The following is a 25,616-nucleotide window of genomic DNA, read 5'->3' on the forward strand; positions in this document are numbered from 1 at the left end:
GCCGCCCTGCCCCGGAAGTGCGGTTGGTTTCTCTCCCCCACTGTGACCCCCTGCCCTCTCCCCCCTCTGTCTTTCCTTCCTCGCTGATGAACTCCCAGCGCTCTGGTCCCTGCTCCGGGGATGACTGGCATGCTTTCTCCCGTGTGTGGGTGGATGTGACTCAAGGATGTGAGCCCAGACCTAGCTACACATCCTGCCTTTTGAAGGGTGTGAGTGAGTGTGTGTGTGTGTGAGTGTGAGTGGGTGTGTGTGTACGTGGAGTGTGGCTTTCTCTCAGAAGCCTGGGAGTTTCGCTTACTCCTAGCTGGTCTGTCTGCCACAGCAGTCCTGTGGAATGAAAGAGAAGGCAGGAAGCTGGCCTCGGAAAGTCACGCGAAGGCTCCAGTGAGACTAGTGACGTTCAGCCTCATGGGTGTGAAATTTACAGACTCCCAGACTCCCCAGCAAACACAGCTGCACCTCTTCTGTTTCCTGTTGAGAAAATAGATGACTAAAAGCTATTTTTATTCATCAATTCTGACAAGTAGGCTTGACTTTCACCAGCCACACGGGTGTGAGCGGACACGTGAACGATGGTCAGAGTCAGTGCGTGCCCATGCGCTATCAGCGTGCCGCTTAGAAACAGAGGGCTTCCCTGTGGCTCAGCTGGTAAAGAGCCCGCCCGCCATGGACGAGACCCGGGTTCGATCCCTGGAGAAGGGAGTGGCAGCCCACTCCAGTACTCTTGCCTGGAAAATCCCACGGACAGAGGAGCCTGGTGGGCAACAGTCCATGGGGTCGCAAAGAGTCAGACGTGACTGAGCGACTTCACTTTCTAGAACTCACACTCTAGCAAGTTCAGTACACGAAGGTTTAGACCCTGAGAGTCTAGAGGTCCAGAGGTTCGATTCTTAGCCAGGCTCTCTGGAACGCTCCGGCCTCCCCCTTACAGCCCCAAGGAGGCTAGTGGGGCTCCTGCTGCAGACCTGCTTTCCCTGTAGCTTGAGGACTGGAGGGGCCAGAAGTTTTCCTTGAAAGCTTTGTACTCTCTGATGGTTATGTCTCAGTGGCCAACCCTTCTGCAAAGGAGGCTGAAGAACATAGTTTTTTAGCTGAACACATAATCCAGGTGTCTCTTAGAAGGGAAGCTGGGGAAAGGACATTAGACAGATGTCGCAACCTATGGCATGGTCTGTCCAGAGACCAGGCCGAGTGAGCGCCTGGCCCGCAGGCAGTGCGGAGCTTAGTCGCGTGTGGGCCAGAGACCCCGCCCTGGTATCCCCAGCACTGACTCCCCAAGACGCTGGGTGTGAAGCATTTCCCAGAGGAGGCAGCTCATAGCAGAACGCTGAGTGTGGAGCGAGAGGAGGTGGGCGCACATCCTGAGTGATGGTCAAGCTGGACAAGCTGCTTGACTTCCTGGAGGCTCAGCTCTCCCCTGCCAGGAGAAAATGCTCACTTTACTCCCCGGAAGGCCGACGAGCCGGAGTCTGCGGACGCCTGTTGGCTGGGAGCCTCGCACACGGTACTGCTGACTCAGTGTGCCTGTAACCTGAGGAGCTGGGGTCACAGGCCCACCCCGGCCTACCGGACCACCGGGCAGACGTGAGGTGCTAGACCTTCACCTGGAGTCCCACATGGTGGGTGCTGGGGTCGACGGCCACAGGGTCACTCCCAATGCCAAGTGGCGCCTTGTGAACAGCTCAGCCCGGGGTGCGGGTGCGAGTCGGATTTCGCGCGGTGCGGGGCGCTCCCTGCCGCAGTCCACCCGCCCGGGGCTGCTTACGTGTCTGCTCTCCGTTTCAGGGGTTTCACTTTTATACTGGCTCGTTTACAGATGTTTGATCAGGTGTGAACTTCTACCAAGAAGACTATAAAAAGGCAATTTAACCAGGGAGTCTGAAATGCCATACGAGGGGTCGGCCTCTACACAAATTACGTACTGGACTTTAAAAATGAACAAAGTTGCTCTTTCTTTTTTATTTCCTTGCGAAGCTCCTAGAAGGAAAGTTCAGGAGTTCACTTGGCCTGTTCGGGCGACTGTCCCAGCAGCCACACCGTCCTGTCTGACCTCAGTTCTTCTCTTTTCCTGACACAGCCTCTCCCTCCTGCTCACCAGGCAAACACTTGGGTATGTTTTCAGGCCGGGCTCAAGGGGCAACACTGCCTCAAAGCCTCCATAGCCAGGAGCCCCTGGAGGAAGCCCTCCTTCCCCTGGGCTGGGGTAACCCTGTCTGCATCTTTATCGTAAGAGCGTCAGGCGCTAATTGAGAGCTTACCATGTGCCAGCCACCGGTCTAAGTGCTTCGTATATGTTCGCTTCATGCTCATGAAACCTCTGCAAGCTCAGAACCCTTATTATCCTTAGCTTACAGATGAAAATTGAGGCACAGAAAGGTTAAGCAGCTTGCGCAAGATCACACAGCTAGAAAAAGAGCCGAGGCAGGACAGGCATCCGGTCTGTTAAGCAGTTATAACCCGTACAGGATAACTATTTTAATAATGCAGTTCTCAGGTTTTCTGGCTTGATTGTAAGGCTTTTCCGTCAGGGCTCTGTCTTATTCCTCTGCGCATATTCAGCGTTCTGTCTCGGATGAATGAACGCATAAACGAATGAATGGGCACATGCCAGCATGGGAAACAAATTCAGACCGGACAGGAAACTTGAAAATGATGAGAAATTACACTGTGGCCCCAGCTCCAGCTTCTCGCCACAGTGAATGCTGTCGACAATTTCCTGTGATTTCTTTTAGGAATGCCAGCCTGTATGCATGTGCTTTAAAGAATTCATCCAAGCAGGATCACGCTTGAACACACTCTGCTCATTCCTAGCACATACAGGGCTGCTTTTAGCTTAGCAAGACTGAAAAGGGTTTCCCATCCATCCACCCACCAGCAGACGCTTGAGTGTCTTCCACATTTTGGCTGCTGTGGATAATGCTGCTGTGGACGGGGCTGTGCAGACACGTTTCGGCATTCTTGGTTTTAGATCTTTCGGGTGCACCTCGGAAGCACGACTGCTGATATGGTAGCTGTCTGTTAAATCTTTGGAGAGTCCGCCTCACCCTTTTCCCCGGCGGCTGCGCCATTTTGCGTCCCCACCATCAGTGCACAGGGTTCCGATTTCTTCACACCCTCACCAGCACTTACTGTTTTTATGCTGGGCTCCCAGGCGTGATGGGTGTGGTGTGGTATCTCGTTGTGGTTTTGGGCTTATGTTATTTCATTTTATTTTTGTCCATGTGGCATGTGGGGTCTTAATTCCCTGACCAGGGATTGAACCCATGGCCCCTGTAGTGGAAGCTCGGGGTCTTAACCGCTGGACCACCAGGGAAGTTCCCTGGCTTATATCACTCGTCGTCCAGGAAAAATCATCCTTCGTTCTGGGTTTGGGTGGGAGTGTTTTAAGGAGAAATAACAAAAGCAAAGTTCTCCGTGGGATGTGGCTCAGGGTATGTTTGTCAGCCAGCGTCTGGGCCCAAATGAGGAATCCGACCTTTAAACTGGCTGGGAAACCCTGCACCGCCCCGCCAGGCTGACCCCCAGCGACCTCCCCGGGGATTCCTGAGTGTTAAATCGTGCCCTGACTCTGGGTGGGAACGGCCTGCTCTAACAAAGTCCTGGCGACTGCTCTGTGCTGGCGTTCATGGCAACAGGAGAGCGTTCTTCCAAGTGCCGGGGCCAGGCCTGGGCACGCCTCCCCGGTGGGGGTGGACTTGCCCCGGGCAGCAGAGTCAGTGCAGACAGCCGACCCGCCTGTCCTGGGGGCCCTGCACCACGCTGGTGTTTGTGATGCTTTTCTTTTTCCCAAAACACTTCCACATTCGTCCCTGTATGTTAGCCCGTCAACGGTCTTTGAAACTAGGGGCGATAAACCCGCGTCTCTAACATGGAGTGCTCTCCACAGGGAATGCAGCTGGTTAGCAGAAACGCCCCTAGGACCCAGCCTCCTGACTGTGGGCCAGTGATCCATCTGACAGAGATGGTCCCCTCCCAGAGTTAAGATTTCATGCCTTTTAAGAGCCTGCTTTCTTCAGGACTTTTTCTGGCTTCAAGCAAAGTACCCTGTCGAGCAGCGGCAGACAGTAGCTTGTGTCTGGCCCTTTCTCCGTGGACCCTGGTGGTAAAGACCAGCTCGGTGAGGATGGGCACAACCCTGGGGCCTCCCTAACCTTGGCAGGTTCCACCTAGTACCCCTCACAAGCCTTTGAGACCAGGGCTGGTTAACTCTGCTCAGCTTAAGGTTAGAGACCTCTGCTGATGACTCTCATGATGGTTAAAACCAGTGTCTCCAAACACGAATGCCGTAGGCTGAGGAATGCCCTGGGTCTTCTCTTGTTGCTCTGCGTAGCTTGAGTCAGAGATCACGGGAAGTTCTATGTCATCGGAGAAGGTCTCTGGGTGACCAGTGGCTCCCTGCTGGACTTCGGGTGGCCTGAAGTAGACAGAGGTCTGGGTGGCCCTCCCCAGGCTACTTGCACGGACATGAGCCCACGCGTGGCCAGTCTGTCTGCTGGAACTTGCTCGCTGCTAGCTGAGTGGCCGAGGGCACCGGGGCTCATGGACGCAGCAGGTGGGCGCCACTGATGGACGAAGGCGGCCAGCTGCGTTTGATGGCGTCGCTCCACGGAGGTCATCCCCCCGGCTCAGGTGGCCCCTGCTGAGTGTGAGCCCCGGGGCATGATGAAGCTGTTGTTCCAGGGGCAGTGGAGTCAGCGCCCGGGAGTTTCAGGTTTCGTGACTGTCAGTGGGAACACAGTGAAGGTTTCCTCAAATAGATGTGTTCACAGAGTGTCCTTTTCTGCTTTAAAACAAAAGAGGAGAAAAACCCACCTCATAGGCCACCTCTGACATGTTATATACTTACTTGCAAGATGTACACCTTTGATTGATTATTTATATCTTTACAGAGGCACCTTCTTTGTCAAGGATACTACAACTGGAGGAAAGAGCTTTTGTTTCCGAGGAAAAATAATTGTCACTCTTAGGTTGCTCTTCAGAACGACTCCCCAGAGCCTACTTAAAAATTATAGACCCGAAATGTTGCCTTATTTCTTTTAAGCCAGAGATACCCAACGTTAGCATGACTTAAAAATAGTTTTTAATTAGTGGATACTGTTACGTATGAGATGCCCTTCCAAAGCATCTTAGCACTTTACAGCTTCTCAGATGATACCACCCTGTGAAAGTGTGTTCGTGAGCCCTGGGCTGACACCCCATGCAGAAGCTCCTGAAGGGTAACCAGAAGGTTTCCTCCTGTGTCGTGCTCAAACACAGTTCAAAAATAAAGTCTTGCCCTCATTTCATTCCATCTTTACTGAGCCACAGGTAAGAGAATTTCATGAGAAAGTTTGGAAGTAACTGGAGACTTGAGGATATTTAGAATATGGACCATCTGAGGGTGAAGACAAGGACTGCTAAAAAATACCTCCACGAATCTGTGAGTTGCAATCACCAAGGAAATGTTGTGCTGAACTCATTCTTTCCTCTCCTGAGTTATTAAACTAACGTGAGTTAGTAAGAGTGCCACGACTCAGGTTAATTTCCGCAACTCCGTTTCTTGCCGTATCTTGCGGGAAATGCAGAGCCTGTGGACTGGCCAACAGCAGAGCGGGTGACGCTGTGGTTGGCTGGAGAGCCATCCATCCTCGGGACAGAGCCCGGAGCCGTGGTCCTCAGCGTCCTTCCCGCTGTGGCTCGGTCAGAGGACGGTTCCTGCCCTGGACTCGTATGCACTGCTGTGTGCAGACCAGCTCCCTGCCACTCAAGAAAACACACCTCCAGAGCAGTTAGGGCGAGAGATACTATTATGAGGATAAACCCACCACTCCGGTCCGGAAAATGGACGGCCAGCGGATTTCAGTGCCTGGGGCACTATTAGCACCAGAGTGTCGGAGCATCTGTGAGGGACCCTAAGTGAAACAGGCTGTGCGCTGGCCTTGCCCTCCGCCTCCTCCTGGGCAACATTCTAAACTCCAGCTAAAGACACCGCGCGGTGCGCTTCCAACCTCCTGGGGAAACCCAGCTCCACAGCCGAGGGCAGCCTGCGCAAGAGCAGCGGCTTCAGAGCTCCAGGGGAGGCTTCAGGGCCAGGAAACCTATAGCTGAGGGAAGCTTTAAGCCAGTACGTAAAAGTGGTTAATTGTCAAAAATGAAGCTTTGATGTCCCATCCAAAAGTTTTCAAAACAAGGTTTGATTTCTGTAAGTTTTGCTCCAAAGGGACTTCTCTGATAAACAGACCTGTCAACATGATCAATTACTATTTGGGTAAATATTTTAAAGAATTGTAAGAAATTACAAGAAATAATTTATTATTCTATTCTGCCTCTGGACGGCTAGTCCTTGGACGACAGTGACACCATCTTGCTGGTTGTCTCTTGACCCTGGCTGTCTCGGGCACGTGCCATAGTAGTGTGGTGCGTTAAACGCTAGTTCACAAACCTCGCAGAGGCGTCTTGGCTGTGACAGAACTCTCCACTTAAGACAAAGTTTGCAAATTAGACGGCTAGGACCTTGCCGAGCCAACCCCAGGGCAGCTGTTCCCCACCCTTGACTGTGCGTTACTCACATGAGCTGCCCAAGAAAATATACAGGGCGCCACTTAGAATGGAATTTCAGAGAATGAATGATTTTTTTTTGGTAAGGGACACACATTAAAAAGTTATTTGTCATTCATCTGAATTTAAATTTAACTGGGCGTCTTGTGTTTTCCTTTGCTGAACCTCACAAGTCTAAGGCTTTAGAAAAGGTTGAAATAAAGTTCTCACTTTGGAAGTGTGGCCTGGGATGGGGCGCCAGGGCTGGGGTTTCAGAGGCTCTCCCGGTGACTGTTCTGCAGCTGGAGTCGCGGGCTGCTGTCCTGTAGGACGCATTTCGACCTTGAACCTGTTCTCATAACCTCCAGTTGGAAGCGTCTGCGCCTCCTTTCCGAGGTATCCTGGGCCTTGGGACCCCAGGGGCCTGTGGTGGGGGTCTGTGACACGCAGGCGTGGGGAGAAGCGGGAGCTGTGAGGCGACCTTGACATCTCTGCCCTTCCTGAGACAGCGGAGCTTTACCCTGGGAACTTCTCCCTGTTAGAATTCTCCCGAAAAGAAGTGTCTGTGCCCAGGCGCTGGGCTCCTTGGCTCACCTTGCCATTGCAGATGCTGCTCCCGGTTCTGCACGGTCCTCAGAGGTGATGCTCAGCCCCTGGGCACCCTGAGTTCTCAAGGGGCCTCCTACACCCGAGTCCCCACACTAGGGCACCCCACAACCCAGGGAGGCCTCAGATTAGGAGGAGGGCCAGGCTTTGCTGGTCCTTCCAAGTTTGATCGTGTGTGAGAGCCTAGTCTAGGCCTTAAACCCCTCAGACTCCCCACCGGAGACTGCTGCTGCCTCCTGGGGCCCAAGCCCAGCATCGGGGCCTGTCAGCCAGGAGCAGGCCTTGCAGGGTTTGTTGTCCCAGGTGGAATCCACAGTGGTGTTTCTCTGGATTTCTGTTTGCTTTTCTCTGCTCACTTGGTGGTGCCAGTCACATGCCTGACCTGTGGAGCTTGCCACAGCCTTGGGTCTAAGGTGGGCGAAGCTCCTATGAGAACAGTGCCCAGTGGGAGGATGGACACTCAAGTGCGAGGTTAGGCCTGGCCCTGGGTTGCTTTGAGCCGGACACCACGCCTCCCTGGAAGATCCACAAATAAGACACAGCGCTGTGGATGGAGGCTGGAACCCCTGAGGGCAAGCCAACGCAAGTGTAAGATGGTGGGTTTCATTTAGATTTGTACAGTTTGAAATCCTGATATTATGATCAAATGGTAAGATCTAGTAATCATTGGAATCATGGCATTAAACACAGAGTTCTGAGCTCATTTGTCTAGAGTTTAGTTGAAGGTGTCCGTGAGTCCTCCAAGGAGAAAAAACGGGCTCGGTGCTCACAGATGTCAACCACACAGAGGAGAAGCCGGGAGCGGCGTGATGATGCCCAAGGCAGGAAGACTCGCCAAACAGCCGTCAGCCCCTGATCGTGTGTGGACCCTGAGGACCTCTGCTGCGATGAGGTCTAGGATGAAGGCACAGCATCGTCTGTGAGGACGGGACCGTCTGCCATCTGATAGGCGCGTGGCTGATGGAGGGAGGCTAAACCGTTAGATATTTTTACGAGTGACCTATCAGAGGTGCTCATTTAGAAAGAAACCAGATAGTGTTTTCAAGGATGTGAGCTCTGCAGGAAAATTACCGAGGTGTCCTAGCCAGAAGACAAACCCGGTCTTAATAAAGACTTCTGCAACGAGGCAGCCATGGAGGGAGGAGGCCAGAGCTTTTAATTTGAGTTGGAGTACGAAGTAAGACTCCAAAAGATTAAGTGGAAGGAACATATAGTCCTGGATATGAACAAAACAGCCCTGCGAGAAGCCCAGCGCTGGCACAATCCTCGAGCCTATTAGCAGCTAATTAACTCCTGTGCTAGCTCGGGCTGACGAGACCGACGGTCCGGGTCACAGCAAATCCGAGAGGGGACAGTCCCTTCTGTCTTGTCACTGGGGGAATGGAAATGGGAGACGTGGCTTTTTTCTTTTTCCACGGCCGAAATTCATGACAACAAAGGCTACGCTGTATGGCAGATCTGTGAGGTTAAACTTTAAGATCAACTCTTTGGTATCCTCTGAAAAAATGATTTCAAAAACGACTTGAAGAGAAAGTAACAAAATATAATGCTTAAAGGCAAATTAAAAAAAACAATTTTCGTCAGAGAACGTGACTCATAAGCACAGTTGTGTTATTTCTAAGCGTAAGTACGTTTATAGATTCAGCCAGCTTTCCCAGCTTCGGCTTCGGAGCTGGTGTTCTTTGACTAGTCCTTGAATTTAGTAAGGAAACTTATTTAGCATTATGAACTATTAAAGCATTGTTTAGAGGCAGTATATTTAGATATACAGATGAGACTAATTCTATCAAAATCCCTATTTTTTAATTTTGATAATGATATTAGATTACCTGGGGGAAAGGTTATGTATACTTTCAGACATGAATTTGGTTAAATCAGTATAGATGGGAGCAAGGTTTAATAAAAATATGCATGATTATGAAATGCATATAAATAGTATGCTGTTTCATTAAATATATATATATATATCCATGCTATAAAATAAACTAGTCTTAGTTATTTAATCACTTGAAAAGAATTCCTAGGTTTTAGAATTTTTGAGTTAAGGATTTTTTTGCAGCTGGAGTCCCTATTTTATAGAACGTGGTTTTCATAGGAGTTGGAATCCTCATCTGGTTAATTTTCTTTAAAATTAAAAAAAAAAGCCCCACAGTTGACTTCGACATTAATTGTCATAACTTTTAGTAGAGAAAAAACTTTGAGGTGCTACTAAGAGTAGGATTCATAAAAAGTACTTGATATTTTTTATAACATTTACCCTAGAAACTGAACTTATTTATTTTTAAATAACACTGCTTCTCTGTTACGTAGGAAAAATTGGTGCCAATATGAGTAATTTTGTGGGAGTGAACAGAAAATGAACAACAGCAACGGGCTAGCAGGTGAAGAAATGTCCAGGTTCAGATGTGACCGATGTGGCTACAGCAAGCTATGTACTTGTGTAAATGTGCTCCAGCAATAATGAGGTCAGTTTGAAAAATATATTGCTTATAACTGAATTAAATCAAAATGAAAAATTTTACAGTGATTGTTAAATGCCAAATTGAACTGATCTCATTAAATGTGAAATTCAAGTATATTTAGACTTTTGCCTAAATTTTAATACATGAAAATAATGAGACATGAACAGAAGACTTGGAAAAAGTTACTTCTAACTTTTTTTTCTTTTAGCAGTTTCTCATTTCACAGTTTAGATGTATTTTCTGGACTTGGATGAAGCAGCCTAGCGTGTGAGGCTCCAGCGTGCCGTGTGTCTCAGTGAACCAAGGATGAGTTGCCGGTGTCGGCCCTGGTGGTTTGATGTGAGCGTTTCGCTCATGACTTCTCACCTTGTGCAGTTATCTTTGTGTGCGAGTCAGGTTCACAGAGAAGAAAGAGTTCATTAAACTCGAGGAGGGGGCTGCAGTGGCGTGGAGTGAGCGTAGACGAGGTTTATACGAGGTTGCTAACTGAAAACAGACTCCAGTTCTGGGCTTGCAATACCCACAGCTGCAGTTTGCATCCAGGAGGGTGCAGCGCTGCGTGGGCTGCGGCCAGCTGTCGCCTCCTCGTGGGCACTGATTTATTTCCTGCTCTTCCGGGCGTAGTCTGGCCAACAGTCTCCAGGAAGACGGAGGAGCAACTGTGTGCTGTTTTTGCTTCCTGTGGAAACCCACGGAGAATTCCAGGTGGAGAATTCCCACAAGCCGAGGGAAGTCGGCCAGCCCCTCCTCATTTTCAGACCCCGTCCGGCCCAAATCTACTCTATTTAGATACAAGTGCAGGCCCCAATAGAGTTTCCTTAATCCCCACTATTAGGGCTTATTTGAGAAGCTTTCCCTCCAAACAAAAGTAGTCACTTTAAAGTCCTTCTCACTCTGGCGACCCGATACCAGAAGACAGAGTAATGCTTCTGTTTATACCGGTTCATAACATGAAACAGTTTTGCAGTTGCCTGTTCTAAGTGTCTAGAAACCTGCTGTGTAGTGACGCAGGGGGCAAGGAGAGCTGTGTGTACATTTGGGAAAGGTGCTGCGGTGGGCGGGTGTTTAGTGAGAGGAGAGGAGAGCAGAGTCCGTAAGCATGGGTCCAGCGGGCACTGCAGGTAGGAAGGCGCTGTGGGGAAAGTCAGCAGTACACACAAGAACCGTGCCTTTCAGCACAAACGCTTCAGCTAACCGGGCGCTCTTTGGTAAAGAACCCTCCTGCCAGTGCGGGAGGCGGAGATGAAAGAGACTCTGGTTCAATCCCTGGGTCGGGAAGATCTCCTGGAGGAGGGCGTGGCAACCCACTCCAGTACTCTTGCCTAGAGAATCCCATTACAGAGGAGCCTGGTGGGCGACAGTCCATGGGGTCAGAAAGAGTCAGACACGACTGAAGCGATTTAGCAGGCAAGATTAAAATCTCCTGCAGTTGAGTGGAGCTGGGAAGACTCCCATTTCTCTTCTCTCTAGCTGAGCTGACTTGGCCTACATGCTGTTCAAGGTCTCTTCAAGTTCCAGATAATTTTATGATTTAGTAACTTTTCTATTTCTTTGTTTTATTTTGAACGTTTAAAACACTGTGTTCCTTCACTGTGAATTGTGTGGCTGGGAATACAAAACAGGGACATATCCAACCCAGCGGATTGGGAAGCAAACTACTTTCATTATCTTAATTCCTTTAAAACATCTGCTTTAAACCTGTGATATTTCATCTAAGCTGATTTTGTGGGTTTCTCCTTGTTCTGTCTTCCGTCGTTGTGGAAAATAAAAAGCATTTTTTCCGTAATGAAAAGTGCTACCTTTCCACATGTATTAGTTTTTTCATGGACGAAGCAATCTTTTCATGAACAAGAGATTGTTATTCTTATCGGAATCGGTGGATAGCGCTTTCTTTTTTAAAAAATAAAGGTATTTTTAATTGGAGGATAATTGCTTCCCGATATTGTGCTGGTTTCTGCCAGACATCAGGGTGAATCAGCCGTAGGCATCCATGTGTCCCCTCCCTCTTGAGCCTCGCCCCACCTCCCAGCCCATGCCACCCCTCTAGGTTGTCACGGAGCACAGCGTGGGCTCTCCCTCTTGCACGTCGTGTGTATATTTCTCCACGCTGCTCTCTCGATTCCTCCGGCCTCTCCTTCCCCCAGGGTCGGCGGGTCTGTTCTCTCCCGCTGAAGCAAGAAGGACAGGCTCAGTGCCAGCGCTGCCCGAGACCAGGAATTCACAAAGGAGCTGAAGTGCGCGTCTCAGGGGCCAGTCCCCAGGCCACTGCCCCTGAGCAATGCTAGGAAAGAGGCCTCATCATACGCCATTTCCTTATATGGAGGGGAGACGCGAGTCTCCTGATAAAGGGTCGAGAGATCGCCCTCCTCCGTGTGGACAGGGCCCGAGGCAGAGGGGAGGAGTCAACTCTGTGGAAGCAACTCCCTCACCAGCTGAGAAATGGAAAGATGGTCACGTGCAAATGAGGAAGCACACACATTTCTGTGACCTGCCCTCGAGACACCTCCACACGGGCATCTGGTTACTGAATCATCATCACAGCAGAGCGATTCCAAGGGCGCAGGTGTCTGGAAAGGCCCCCCAGCAGCGATCTCTCGCCAGCAGACAGGGATTTGGAGAGTGCGTTTAACTCCGCTGGGCCTCGGTCAGAGTCGGCGGCCTCGCAGACGCGTTAGAGCATGCGCGGTGTGTAGGCCGGCTCCTTGGTCCCAGGACGGAAGCAGGGAAGGACTTCAGTGTCTGAAGCAAAGGCACTGACCAGGCACCTGGTTTAGTGTTGAGCTCGGCAATGCACAAAGAGGTAACTGCCGCTTGCTGCTGCCTCCTGGAAAACTAGGTTTCCTGACCCTCGTGAAGTAAAATGAAGTTCAGCACGCGCCTCCAACCTCGTCTCCTCGCCGTCATCACAAGTGCTCACCACGTCTCTGAAGCACGTAAGGTAAGTTGCAGTCTAAACACAGAGTCTGCGTCGCTGACAAGGTCTCAGGGGGAGCTGGACACAGCCCTACTCCGAGTAGAAGGGACCAGCCAACTAAGCCTTTGGGCAGAGTCATCACAGACGAGCGTCTGTCTCCAGCGTTCGCACCACATTCCACATTCAGAGATTTCTCAGAGACGCCTTTTAAAGCCACTTTGCTTGGTAATATGCTTGCAAAACTTGCTGCCCTGGGGAAGCTGATCTCTGAGCTTCCCCTAAACCCAGGGGCCACACAGCCCTCCCCCTGGGGAATGCTGGGCTCCCCGGAGAGTGCAACCACCCCCGTGAGCCAGCTTCCCAGGGGGCTGGGCTGGACCGCCCGCCGCTTCCTCGGAGCAGGACACAGGAGATGAAGCGATAGAAGCGAACGTGAAATAAAAATTAAAGCGCATACGGAGAACACCACTTGGAATGGATCCTTATAAAACTGTCTGCAGCGGGGAGAAATCAAAGGGTTTTATTAGGTGATGAGAAAACGCTGTAAACTTCATGTGAAAACATTCCAAGGTCGGGTCTTGTGTTGCATGAGAGAGGAATTATACTAAGTAAGACTCATTTTAATCAAATGCACATCAAGGAGCTCAAATCCCATTTGTACCTGGTTTGAAATTGGTTATTAACACACACACACACACACACACACACCTGTTCCACTCCTCAGCAACTTTGCAGGTGCTGTTCTGGGGACAGAGGCGGCCGCACACACACACACACACACACACACACACACACTCACACACACACCCGTTCCACTCCTCAGCAACTTTGCAGGTGCTGTTCTGGGGACAGAGGCGGCCGCGTTTGGGGGTTTCAGATTCACTTTTGTGTGAGGCGTGCACACAACTCCGTGCCCTGGGAGGCAGTGCTCCCCACTGCAGCCAGTCTCCCCTCTGCTCACCGGCATTTGCACGGAGGAATTCAGTCCCTTGCGATGGCCACGTTTTGACCAGGAAAAGAGGCGAGGATTTCACGGGAGAACCAGGGCTGTGGGTGGGAATGTGGGCTTTTCCTTGGCTCCTCCCTCTCCAGATTCCCTGCAAGATCCTCTTGGAGAGGGGTCTGCGGTCTGCTGGGCGAGCACCCCCAGACGCGTTCCTCCTGCGTCCCTGGTGGCTGGTGAGGAGGAGGCAGCGGTTTGCTAGATAATCCGTCCTGGGGAGGATGGAAGACCCTTGATGGGGGGAGGGAGGCGGCGAGGCTGAGGAGCACGGCCTCCCCAGTGTTGCACTGTCTTTCAAGCTGCGGTGGGGCTGCCTGGGTGGTGAGGAACCGAAAAGTGCTCCAGAAGCCAGAGGGGTGGGGCCGGGGTGGGCAGAGCCCCGCCTCCCAAACCTGGCAGCTCTTACAGTGCGTGGGGTGTGGCTGGGGCTCAAAATGCCAGTCTCCAACCCACCCCTGGGAGTTTATGAGGCGCTTGGGGGGACCCAGGCACTGAAGGCTTTCAGCCCCCCGCCAAGGTGGTCGAGAAGCAGCAGGTCAGAGCAAAGGAGGATGTGAGCAGGTGAGAAGGCGGAGGGCAGCTAGGCAGAGTCTCGTTGGCGGCTCCCGGGAAAGGACAACACTAGGGGCAGAGGGCCCAGCGTTTTCTGCTTGGGAAAGACCGGAGAGGTGGTGGAGGGGCGGAGACAAGAGAACGTGAACCTCTTTAAGGCGTCTGAGGTGAGCGCGTTCGTCGGCAACAAGAGGGAAAGTAAAGTCTGTGTGATCCACATGCCCTGTGTGCCTGGATCTTAGGGTGCTGTTGCTTAGTCGCTCAGCCCTGTCTGACTCTTTGTGACCCCATGGACTGCAGCCCGCCAGGCTTCTCTGTCCATGGGATTCTCCAGGCAAGAATACTACAGTGGGTTGCCATTTCCTCTCCAGGAGATCTTCCAGACCAGGGATCGAACCCACATCTTCTGCATTGCGAGCGGATTCCTTACCACTCAGCCAGCCCAGATCTTTAGGAGAAGAGTCGTAATTTATTCCCGATCAGTTCTAACCAGTTCTTTTAAATCGACAAAGGCAGGCTGGAGAGGAGAGTGGGAGACAGGGTTATTTTCAGCAGTCTGAGTCTCTAGTCCACAACCTGGCCCCCAAGGAGGAAGGGCAGACCAAGGGTTGGCCTCTCCCAAAACCCTGGGTCTTCACACGCCTGTTCAGGCCCACTGGCGGCCCACTGGGTCACTCAGCCGTAGCAGGGGCTTTGGGGATGAGAAAGCGTGTGCATGCCCAGTTGGCTCTTTGAGATCCCATGGACTGTCACCCACCCAGCTCATGGGACTTCCCAGGCAAGAACACTGGAGTGGGTTGTCATTTCCTCCTCCCGGGGGTCTTTCCAGCCGAGAGACAGAACCCGAATCTCCTGCGGCTCCTGCACTGGCGGGTGGACCCTTTACTACGTGAGCCGCCTGGAAGCCCAGACAAAACCTGCAAGTGTGTAAAGTAAGTCAAGTCTGTAGTCCGTGACGAGTGGTAGGGAGGGGAGCGCGTCTGAGCAGGGCTGGCCCCACCCACCTCTCACGTAGGGGCAGTGACCCAGGCACTGTGCTGCCTGTTTACAAAACTGCTGATTCATCTTGTAATCAAATGAGGGTAAAATCACCCAGGTCTCTGCCCTTGACACAGGCTCCCATTAGGCTTTCCTGAACCAACACCGTTGATTCTGGCCTCTCTCTTGACACACACCTGGGAGCAGTCCTCTTTCCTTGGTGGACACAGCAAGAGGCTTTGGTCTTCCTGGCAGGGTCATGTTCTCGTGTGACCGTCTGACTGTCCCTGACGTTTTCTGCAGTCCAGGGGGTGTCCGCCCACTAGCTCTGAGGTCCAGGTTGGCACTTCCCTCCCAAGTTCGGTCCTGCCCTGTCCTGCCAGGCCCGGCACATCACTCAGCGGGTCGTATCGGCCGGGGGCTGTAGGAAGTTTTCTTCCTTAAGGTCCAGGGAGTTTGCGTGTGTGCCAAAGATGAAGAGAACATTTCTCCTACAAATGGTCTCTACAGTCATCTTCCAGGAGCAGGCGAGGAGACTGAGTTTCAGTATTTCTTGTGAAAATTCTTTCTTTTAGCTTCTTTTAGGCTCTGTTTTCCTCTCTCCCCTGTGAGGAGCCTAACCAAAGTTTAACCATTTAACATTGCAGCTTTCATAATTTTGCTTTTGTATTTCTAAGGCATTAGGTTAAAGTTACCCAGAGTGTTCACCTTGGCACCTCAATAGCAATAATGTACCCTCAGCTCAGCATATAGGCAGTTAGTTTGGTCGTGTCCCATTGTGATGTTAAGAAAACAGTTTTCTGAGGCAGCTGTAATCCCCACACGCAGAGCCACGGCGATCCCATAACACCAGCTCAGGGATGCAGACCGTCAGGGGCGCCCGGGGAGCCCGTCTTCAGTGGCGCAGCCTGATGGGGCTTTCCCGCCCTGCCACCAGCAGTCTGGAAACACGTCTTCCTTCTTGCGCGTGGGTTCAGCAGGCCTGCCGTGCGGTGCCGCGGAACGGAGTGCAGGGAAAGGTCTGTGCCCCGGGCGAGGATGGTGCACGGAATCAGAACTTCACCCTGAAGTTTCTGTTCAAACAGCAAGGAGACCTACAGCTGCTGCGTGTTTGCAGCTCGTCGGGTCCAAGCTCCTCTAGGTGTCAGTATGACACAGGGAAACGGGCTATGACAGCCCGCGGCAACGAGGGGAGACCTTACACTACTCAGAGGGCAAAGCTTACCTGATACACCGCAGAAGGCGACACACAGCCTCGCCCGGAAACTGGTTCTCACCTTCCTCAGCGTCAAGCCACACCGTGGCACCCAGTGCGCGTCCTGGGGGCACCCACCACCGACATGGGGGCGTCCCTGGAGGCAGCGCCCGGGGTCAGCACGCCACCTTATCCATGTTGCGTATTCTGATAGACTGGCGTCCACTGGCACACTCCAGTCTTCTTTCCTACGTCCACCTGTGTGTTTCCCAGCACATTCATGCCGTCCAGTATGAATCCAGGGATTTCCACTGCAGAAGAGAAGCGTTGAAAGACAAAGCTACCGCACATCTCAGTTCGTTAAACTACCTTATCTGACTCAAAGGCTGCATGAAATTCTCTCTCTCTCCTCTCTTCCGTGTTGATTCTGATCTTCTGACTGATGAATGTTTATTTCTTTGCTTACTTGTCTCTATTTGATGCCGTCTTCTTGTAACTTTTTGTCTTGTCTCCTGTGGTGCTGGCTGTGTGGTAGACACTCCATCAATATTAAGGATATACCTGGCCTATAATCTTCTGTTTGTTTTTTCAGAGTGACAGTGCAGCTGTAGTTAAGAGTTAGAATCCTGGTTATGCCATTTCTGAATTTTATGTAACCCTGTGAAATTATCCAACTGTATTAGAAAATGGAGTTCGCAGTATATGTCTCAAAGTGTTGCTATGAGGAACCAGAAATTAATGATGTAATGTACTTAGAAACATGCGTGGTATGTAGTCAGTACTTAGTATACACCAGCCATCTCCGTCATATCACCACCATCACCTCCACCATCATCACCTCCACCATCATCATATCCCTGAGTAAGTGCCAGGGATTCAAAGATGACTCTGTCTTTTTGCCCTCTTGAGCCCTACAATCTGGTGGGAAGTGGATGATAAAAACATTGAGAAAGTGCTGCACGCTGCTTGGGGGGTGTGCTGACCGCGGCGCTTGTACACAAGGGGAAGCTGAAGGACACCGTCCTGGCTCTCACTAAAGAAGAAAGTTCCAAACTACCAGGCTCCAATCTCTTTTGGTTTCCCGCAGATTTACTAAACATGCCTCTGTGTTTGAAGGTCCTTATCTGAAAAATGGAAATGCTCTGAACCTATTGGACTGCCCCTTGGATTGCTTAAAAGCACACTTATAATTTGTCTTGACATCTATGACCTGCACTTACATAGTGTTTCATGCTTGCAAGTCACCCACAGGCAAAGTTTGCTCTTTCCAAATTAAAAAAAAAAAAAGACTGATTCTTTGAACATCCATAGAATCTCATTAATTTATAATGCATAACTTCAGAACTTGGGATACTTTGGGTGGACTGGGCTAATGTTTACCTTTTATGTGGTATTGAAAAAGGGTTTGGCAAACTAATTCAGAGAAAGCAGGACTGGGAGAAGAATGCTCATCTCCTTAGAAAGGGGCCATCTGCTCTAAGCGGTGTAGAAGCCTCTTTTGTGAAAGCTTACTGTAGTCTTCTACTTTCTGATTTGCAAAACCCAGTATACATATAGCCTCTGATTTTCATTTGATTTACATGTGAACGATATCAAGACAGAAATAACAGAGGTCAAGGGTAGCATACACATCGTCAGTGTCCTCTAATCTATCCGAGAAGATGGGCCTTCTTCCACAAACGATGCCAGAGTTTTAGGAAACTTCTTTTAAAAAGTTCATTCGCTTTCAAGTGCTCCAGTTGCCACAGAGCTTCATCAATTCAGACTGTTCTGCCCTCTAAATTACTATTTATTTTCGGTATTTTTGTCTGTTTGAATTGTGTAATGTAGTGGTTCTCAATCTGGGGTGAATTTGTCTACCAGACATTTAGCAATTTCTGGAGGCATCGTTTTTGGATATTTCACCTGGGGGTTCTGTGGACATCTGGTGGGCAGATGCCAGAGATGCTGCCAAGCGTCCTGTAATTCTAGAGACATTCCCCACAATAGAAGCTTCTCCAGCCCCAAGCGTTAGGAGTCCTGTGGTCAGCAGAGCCTGCTGGGATGTGTGACTCACGTTGCTGATTACTGCGTCGTGTCCCCACAGGCAAAGGAGCAAGCGTGGTCACTCCCTGGCCTGCAGGAGACAGCACCCGCCGCCGGTGAAAGGACAGCGGCCCCCGCAGGTAACCTTTCCGTGAGATTAGATGGCGATGAGTGAAGGGAGCGCTGGCACGCAAGGCCGGTCGCTGTTCTCATCTAGAGGAAGTTACTCTTTCGTGAAGGCCTGTGTTGGGTCAAGTGCTGCTTGAACACCTTTATCTGATTGGCTTTGGGTCCTCCTCGCCGCAGGCCAGAGAATCTTTCGGGGCTCAGCCCTCAGTCCATTGGCCACGTGCTCTCCTGCTTTGCTTTCCAAAGCTCGTATCGGCCGATAAAGAGAAAGCTGAATAGAGGTGCCATTCTGTGAAGCCAGAACGACACCGGTCACGTGCGCCCGTCATTAAAATACTTTGTGTCCTGTGGTGGCTTTTAGAGAGATCTTCCCAGAAGAACCTGCCCTCCTCTGAGGAAGAAACGTTTAACAAGCTCGACGAGAAGCGGGCTAAGAAGACCCCTGCGTCTCTAGCTCAGAGAAGTTCCGCCACATTTCAGACAGAAAGACCCCGCGATGAACCAGGAGACTCTGCCCTCAGAAATTCCGCAGAGCCGAGAGAGAGTGAGGACGGAAGAGACATTTCATGCCCAGGGAGGCTGAGCAGACAGCGCGCTCACAGCTCTGGGGCTGAGCGAGGCTCTGCGGATAAAAGTGAATGCCTGGTGTTCAAAGGGGAGGAAAAGGGGCTTCGCTCTAAGGGAGAGCCTGGTGACGGAGGAGCTGAAGAAGACGGAGGGTCCGAGATGCCACACAGAACAGGGCCGGCCAGCAGTTCACGTAAAGAGCAGTGTGTTGATAAAACAAAGGGTGGTCAACCCCACGAAAGGTAGGGTTTACAGCGCTCGCATCCCCAGCCTCCGTTTTCTGTAGATCTAGGTGCCGTTGCAATTTAAGGCCACACTGAAGGATAACTGGAGGGACTCTTCAAAATGACGGTTTAGAAGCTGCGTCCCCAGTGGTGTGGATTTTTCTTGCCATTATTTTTTCTTCTTGCTGTGACATTTTCAGGCAATTTATCACTTTCTATGTCTCCTTCCAACTGACAGACAGATACGGTGATTACTAGCGATCACATTTTATATTTTCTAAACATCAGGTAAAAGTTTCTTATTTCCGACAATATAGAGCACATCCTTCCAGAGATCAATAACTGAACAATGATCAGATTGATCAGATGGTACATTGGCTGCTTCCCAAGCACTGTGAGGACTGAGTTCGAAGCAGGTTATTTAATGCTTCGTCCTCATCTGCGAAGTTTCACATAGAAATTCAGGCAATTATGCAGCCAATTAAAATGAATGAATCTATGCTGTGATCAACCAAGAATCTACTTGAAACAAAGAGCACCCAGATCCAAACATCTATGGTGTTTTTTAGGGATTGAAGATATAATTCTTATTTCCTTTTTGAATGATGCATTTTGGAAGCTGTTTGTAGAGAAGTCTAATTTTTCAAGAGTTAAATGTAAACACTAATGTTCACAAAGGACGTCCATCCCTGAAGAGATGGGTCTAGTAGAGTCTGGAGGTGTTGGAAAGTGGACATTAGGTCAATTCTCTCACCAGCAGAGGCTCCTCTCGCTGCTGGTACTATTCAGAGACCATTGCTTTTTTTTTTTTTTTAATTGCACTTTAATGCGATGGTTTCCCTCTTCTTTAAGGAAGAAAGTGAAAAATGAAGATCAAATTAGTCAGGGAGTCATAAAATGACTGCTTGTAAAGGGCCTGGGGACTAACTCGGGGTTGCCGTGAGGTCGTTAGGGAGCGTCTCTAGGATGTGGGCCATCTCCAGCTACTTGGGACGATGGGGTGCACGCAGCTCGATCTCACCCCAAACTCTGACATCGCCAGCTCCCTGTCTTGAAGCTTGTCCCATCACTAAAGCATCGTCGCGAGGAAGCTTTCCTGCTCAGAAATGTGACCATCTGAGCGTTTTCTCTTGGGAACGTTGAGAGCTGTGGCTGGATTCTATTTTCCAGGAGGGTCAGCTCCTTAAAAGCCACGCCCCCGTCACGAGCCGTGGGAAAGGCAGCGACAAGACCCGTCTTGCAGAAAGCTGATCCAACAGAGGCCTCGGGAGGCGGGAAGAGGAGAGGCAGCGAGGAGAGCTCGGTCCAGGAGGAGAACAAGAAGAGCAAGATAGACGTGGCGAGTAGAGGAGCTGGGGGCCCACAGAGCACACCGCAAGCCAGCCGCGCTGTGGACTCCCTGCAAGGCAGAGCCCCCACGCCCTCTGGAGCAGAGGCCCCCAGGCAGCAAGCTCTGGAGACCCCCCTGGGTAGGAAATAACTTTGGTTCCAGCCCTTTAAAGCATCTTAACCTTTTCCAGCAAGCATTTCTGACTAAATGTCACTTAGACTAATGTCCCGCAGGAGACCTTACAACGTATCGATACCGTTTGTAACCCCACCACCGTTTTGGGGGGCGGTGAAGAGACAAGTGCCACCATGAGGAATCTTTCCTAGCTTCTTCATTTTTCAGCGTATTTATGGTGTGAGAGGAGAATGTCCTCATCAGATCAGATGCCCAGAGATCAATGTCGTTATCTGAATCTTAAAAAAATATGAACTCTTGGCAGAGTGCCTAGCGCAAGATAAGTGTTTCAGGATTACATTCTGAATAAATGCGAATTTCTAAAAGCAAACTTATTATCGGCTCGCTTCCCCCTGTACCCTTTGGACACATGTAAGAAGCTGCATGCAGTGGGTGATTAAATAATGAATAAATGGAGAAATGAATAGGTTCATGGCAAGAAAAGTTTTACAGTAACTCTGGAAAAGTGAAACGTGAACTGGAAGAATATGAGTAAGTAACTATGTATTTCAGGGCCTTCCAAGCTGGTGCAGTGGTTAAGAACCTTCCAGCCAATGCAGGAGACACGTTTGACCCCTGGGTCAGGGAGGTCCCTGGGGGAGGAAATAGCAACCTACTGCAGTTGTTGCCTAGGAAATCCTACGGACAGAGGGGCCTGGCAGTCTGCAACCCATGGGGTCACAAAGAGTTGGACACGACTTACCGGCTAAACAACAGAGTGTGCAAGAAGAGATCCTGCTGTAGACTGGAGGTGAAACGCCCAGGCTGGGAGGCCGAAAGTGGGGGAAATTTGTGAGCTGGAGAATATGCACTTGGCCAATGTTACTGGGTGCTTTGTTTCTAGTCAGGAAAGATTCATCTTTGAGCTTTGTGCTTAGTCGCTCAGTTGTGTCCGACTCTCTGTGACCCCAGGACGGTAGCCCACCAGGCTCCTCTGTCCACGGGGATTCTCCAGCCAAGAATGCTGGAGTGGGCAGTCTTTCTGTTCTCCGGGTGATCTTCCCAACCCAGGGATCAAACCCAGGTCTCCTGCATTGCAGGTGGACTCTTTACCAGCTGAGACACCAGGGCAGTCCCTTTAAGTTTTAAATGTGTCATAAATAAAGGCCAGAATATTTTGGAAAGTCACGTTTAGTAATATCAAACGTTTCAATGATGGAAGAAATTTTTCATTTTTTTTCCCTCTCTATGTTAATTAAAATTGTGGGCTTTACCAGCTGTGCTTTAAAAAAAATGGGTCAAACAGTGTCAGGGGTCTGAGTGTAAGTGACTCAGACTTGGAAGTGTTACCTGTTTGGGCATTGTATGGAGATCTTTGATTGTTCTGTTGTTTCTGAAAGCTGTCCCGGAGAAGGTGGGGACTGAGGTCCTGACAACCTTACTCAAAAGTGTCAGGTGCCACCTTCATGATCCACAAATCACGATATGAAATGAAGATCTATGTTCCCTGGATCTTTAGAAACCCAGGGGGCTGCTTGCGTTTTGCTTCTAAACGAGCACATTGGCACGCGGGCCGCTTCTCACCAGCCCTTCTCCTCTCACCTCCCAGCCGACGCCCTGGCACCGCCTGCGCCCTTTGACCACCGCATCGTGACGGCCAGGCAGGCCGCCGTCAACAGCTTCTACACCGTGAACAGGACCGAGATCTTGGGAGGGTGAGTGCCGCTCCTCTTCAGCACCCTCTTGACAAGGAAGAAAGCGTGCTTGCAAAGACGCAGGCCTTTTTAAATTCCCACATGGTTCGTCTTTCTACTTTTACTTTCCTTGGTTTTTGCACTGATTTTTCATACTTTTAAATTTATATTGGAGTATAGTTAATTTATAATGTTGTGTTAGTTTTGGGTGTACAGAAAATTGGTTCAATTACATCTATATATATCTATTTTTTTCCGATTCTTCTCCATTACAGGTTATTATAGAATACTGAGTAGAGTTCCATGTGCGATACAGTATATCCTTGTTGGTTATCTATTTTATATATAATAATGTTTATAGGTTAATCCCGAACTCCCAATTCAGAGCCACGCCACCCGCCTTCCCCTTTGGTGACTGTGAGTTCCCTTTCCAGGTGTGTGAGTTGCTTCTGGTCTGTAAACAAGTTAGTTTGCACCGTATGTTTGGCCCTCATACGTGAGGGACGTCATGCGGCCTTTGTCTGTCTCTGTCTGACTTAGTTCACTTGGCACGATCGTCTCTGGGTCTCTCTATGTTGCTGCAAATGGCATCATTTCCTTCTCTTTATGACTGAGTAATATATATAAGCTGGAATCAAGATTGCTGGGAGAAATATCAATAACCTCAGACATGCAGATGATACCACCCTTATGGCAGAAAGTGAAGAAGAACTAAAGAGCCTCTTGATGAAAGTGAAAGAAGAGAGTGAAAAAGTTGGCTTAAAGCTCAACATTCAGAAAACAAAGATCATGGCATCCAGTCCCATCACTTCATGGCAAATAGATGGGGAAAGAGTGGAAACAGTGGCAGACTTTATTTTTGGGGGGCTCCAAAGTCACTGCAGATGGTGACTGCAGCCATGAAATTAAAAGACACTCACTCCTTGGAAGACAAGTTATGACCAACCTAGACAGCATATTAAAAAGCAGAGACGTTACTTTGCCAACAAAGGTCCATCTACTTAAGGCTATGGTTTTTCCAGGAGTCATGTATGGTTGTGAGAGTTGGATTATAAAGAAAGCTGAACGCCTAAGAATTAATGCTTTTGAACTGTGGTGTTGGAGAAGACTCAAGAATCCCTTGGACTGCAAGGAGATCCAACCAGTCCATCCTAAAGGAAATCAGTCCTGACTGTTTATTGAAAGGACTGACGTTGAAGCTGAAACTCCAATACTTTGGCCACCTGATGGAAAGAGCTGACTCATTGGAAAAGACCCTGATGCTGGGAAAGATTGAAGGCAGGAGGAGAAGGGGACGACAGAGGATGAGATGGTTGGATGGCATCACCGACTCAATGGACATGAGTTTGAGTGAACTCCAGGAGTTAGTGATGGACAGGGAGGCCTGGCGTGCTGCAGTCCGTGGGGTCACAAAGAGTCAGACAGAACTGAGCAACTGAACTGAACTGAATCCATATACCACACATTTCTCATCCCCCATCTATTGGCAGACACTTAGGTGACTCCCATGCCTTGGCTATTGTGAATAGTGCCGCTATAAACAGAGGTGGACCTTAAGAGTTTCATAAATGTTTGTCAGTCTCACCTGGAGAACCAGAAACATCATATACAGTTATTTTAAGTGATTTTAACCATTTCTGAAAACTGTTGCTGATGCCAGAAAGGCTGATGAGGTGGCTATCTGCCGCGTTTCATCTGCTTCACTTCCCGTGTTGTCCTGTCTGGAGTGAGAGGAAAGCAGTGTGAGTCTCCAGGAGGTTTAGAAGCTTGAAGGCTGAGGGGCAAAGTGTAGAAATGTGTGAACGCTGTTTATCTCATGGCACATATTAAATTTTTTTTTTATCATCGCTGGTTTTCCATTTGCACTGATACCATGTGAGTTACCATCATTCGTTTCAGTCTGTGACGTGCCCTCCTGAAGGACTTGCTGGCAGGACATCCATGCATATTCCCTCCCTGAAGAAGGAGGAGGCGAGTCCACCAGGGAGGAGGGGCCTTCCTCTCCTACTTCAGCCACGACCCCCCGGTGAGGTCTTGTGACTTCCAGTGTTGACTCCCACCAGCAATCTATGTAAAGTAAGAGGCAGAAAGCAGGAAAACTGTACATGTATTCAACACATAGAAATTTACTTACAACCCAGGGAAGGCACGTGTGGCTCTTAGCGTGCGCGTTTCTGCCTGTGGTCAGGGGTGCGGCTGACTCTGCGAAGCCCCTCCTGGCTTTTCTAGTCTCATGGCTCCTCTGCCCTCTGTCACAGGACGCACCCGAACTTTCTCCTCCTCAGCCGGCTGATGGTGGAGAGGACCCCTGCCTGTGAGGACGGTCGAGGGGGACGGGGCTTTTGGAGCAGGCAGCGGTGCCTGGGGCCCCCTAGTTTCACAGCAAGCATTAGCTTATCAGGGTCTCGAGGCACGGGGGTGGCAAGCCAAGCCAGCCACCGTTTCGCTAAAGGAGGAAAGTTATTTGCAGAAGCCGCTTTGGAGCAACCCCAGGGTTTGTGTGTGTTTCTGGTTGAGGTCCCTCGGTGACTCTCAGAGCCTCCGGGGCAGCATGGGGTCTTCTCTGGTGGCTGCAGGTGGGGCCACCCGCCCATCGCCCTGTCCTGGGCTCAGTAAGGAGCTTAGGGGGGCAGTCAGCTGGGTGTGCCGGCCTCGTCAGCAGGGACCTCCTCTCGGTCGGGGGTGAGTCGAGGTGCAGCCCCTTGTCCTGCAGAGTCGGCAGGGCCAACCCCACGGGGCCGGGATCCCGGGGCCCCCACACCGCGGCAGGCCCCCCCCCATTTTCCCGGGGCTTCCTCCCCACCTGTGGCCTGTGGGGTGATTAGAGTTGCTGCTCACCGTGGTTAGTTATTCCTAGTGTGAGGTTATCAGCCTGGCGGGCCAGCAGGGACCCTTGAGGCCACCTCCCACCCCAGGCCTTGCAGGGTGAAGCCTTTCAGAGGGACGGAAGGAGGTGCTGAAGCTGAGCAGTGATGTGGCACCACGGCTGGGCCAGGCCGATCTGGGGGCCATTGCTAATTAAGGGAAAAAGCCCTTTCTTAATGAGCAGCCACATCTGAAGTGCCTGGGGCTGTGTTCCTGGGCTCTGAGAGAGAGAGCACGTCTGGATCAGTGTGTGGGACTGAGGTCACACTTGGCTGCGCTTACAGTAATGTCACCCCACCCCCAGCCCAGGACGCATGTGCTTCTGTGCAGGGAGTGTGACTGAGGGGGGTGGTCTGGGGTGACCTCCCCCCAGCTCCCCAGCCATTTCACTAAGTTAGGAATCACAGCAAGCAAGTCAAACGAGAAGACTGCTCGTGAGTGT

The 25,616-nt window shown here is 50.5% G+C and overlaps 1 protein-coding gene across 5 annotated transcripts in view; it reads left to right on the plus strand.

The window, feature by feature from the left end:
- Positions 1–25,616, plus strand: part of MYLK4 (myosin light chain kinase family member 4) — an 84,407-nt gene that overhangs the window by 39,229 nt on the left and 19,562 nt on the right. For 4 of the 5 annotated variants that reach the window (XR_011251367.1, XR_011251368.1, XM_069564008.1 and 1 more), the window contains 2 exons: positions 18,313–18,391; positions 22,225–22,330. Coding sequence is in view for 3 of the 5 variants with exons in the window: in XM_069564008.1 (XP_069420109.1) it covers positions 18,313–18,391; positions 22,225–22,330 (185 nt within the window). In the remaining 2 variants the exon portion in view is untranslated. Of the gene's footprint in view, positions 1–9,432; positions 9,588–18,312; positions 18,392–22,224; positions 22,331–25,616 lie in introns of all 5 variants that reach the window. The other variant, XM_069564010.1, reaches the window with a different exon arrangement.

This window comes from Ovis canadensis, chromosome 20 (assembly GCF_042477335.2).
Source record: "Ovis canadensis isolate MfBH-ARS-UI-01 breed Bighorn chromosome 20, ARS-UI_OviCan_v2, whole genome shotgun sequence".
NCBI classification, from domain to species: domain Eukaryota; kingdom Metazoa; phylum Chordata; class Mammalia; order Artiodactyla; family Bovidae; genus Ovis; species Ovis canadensis.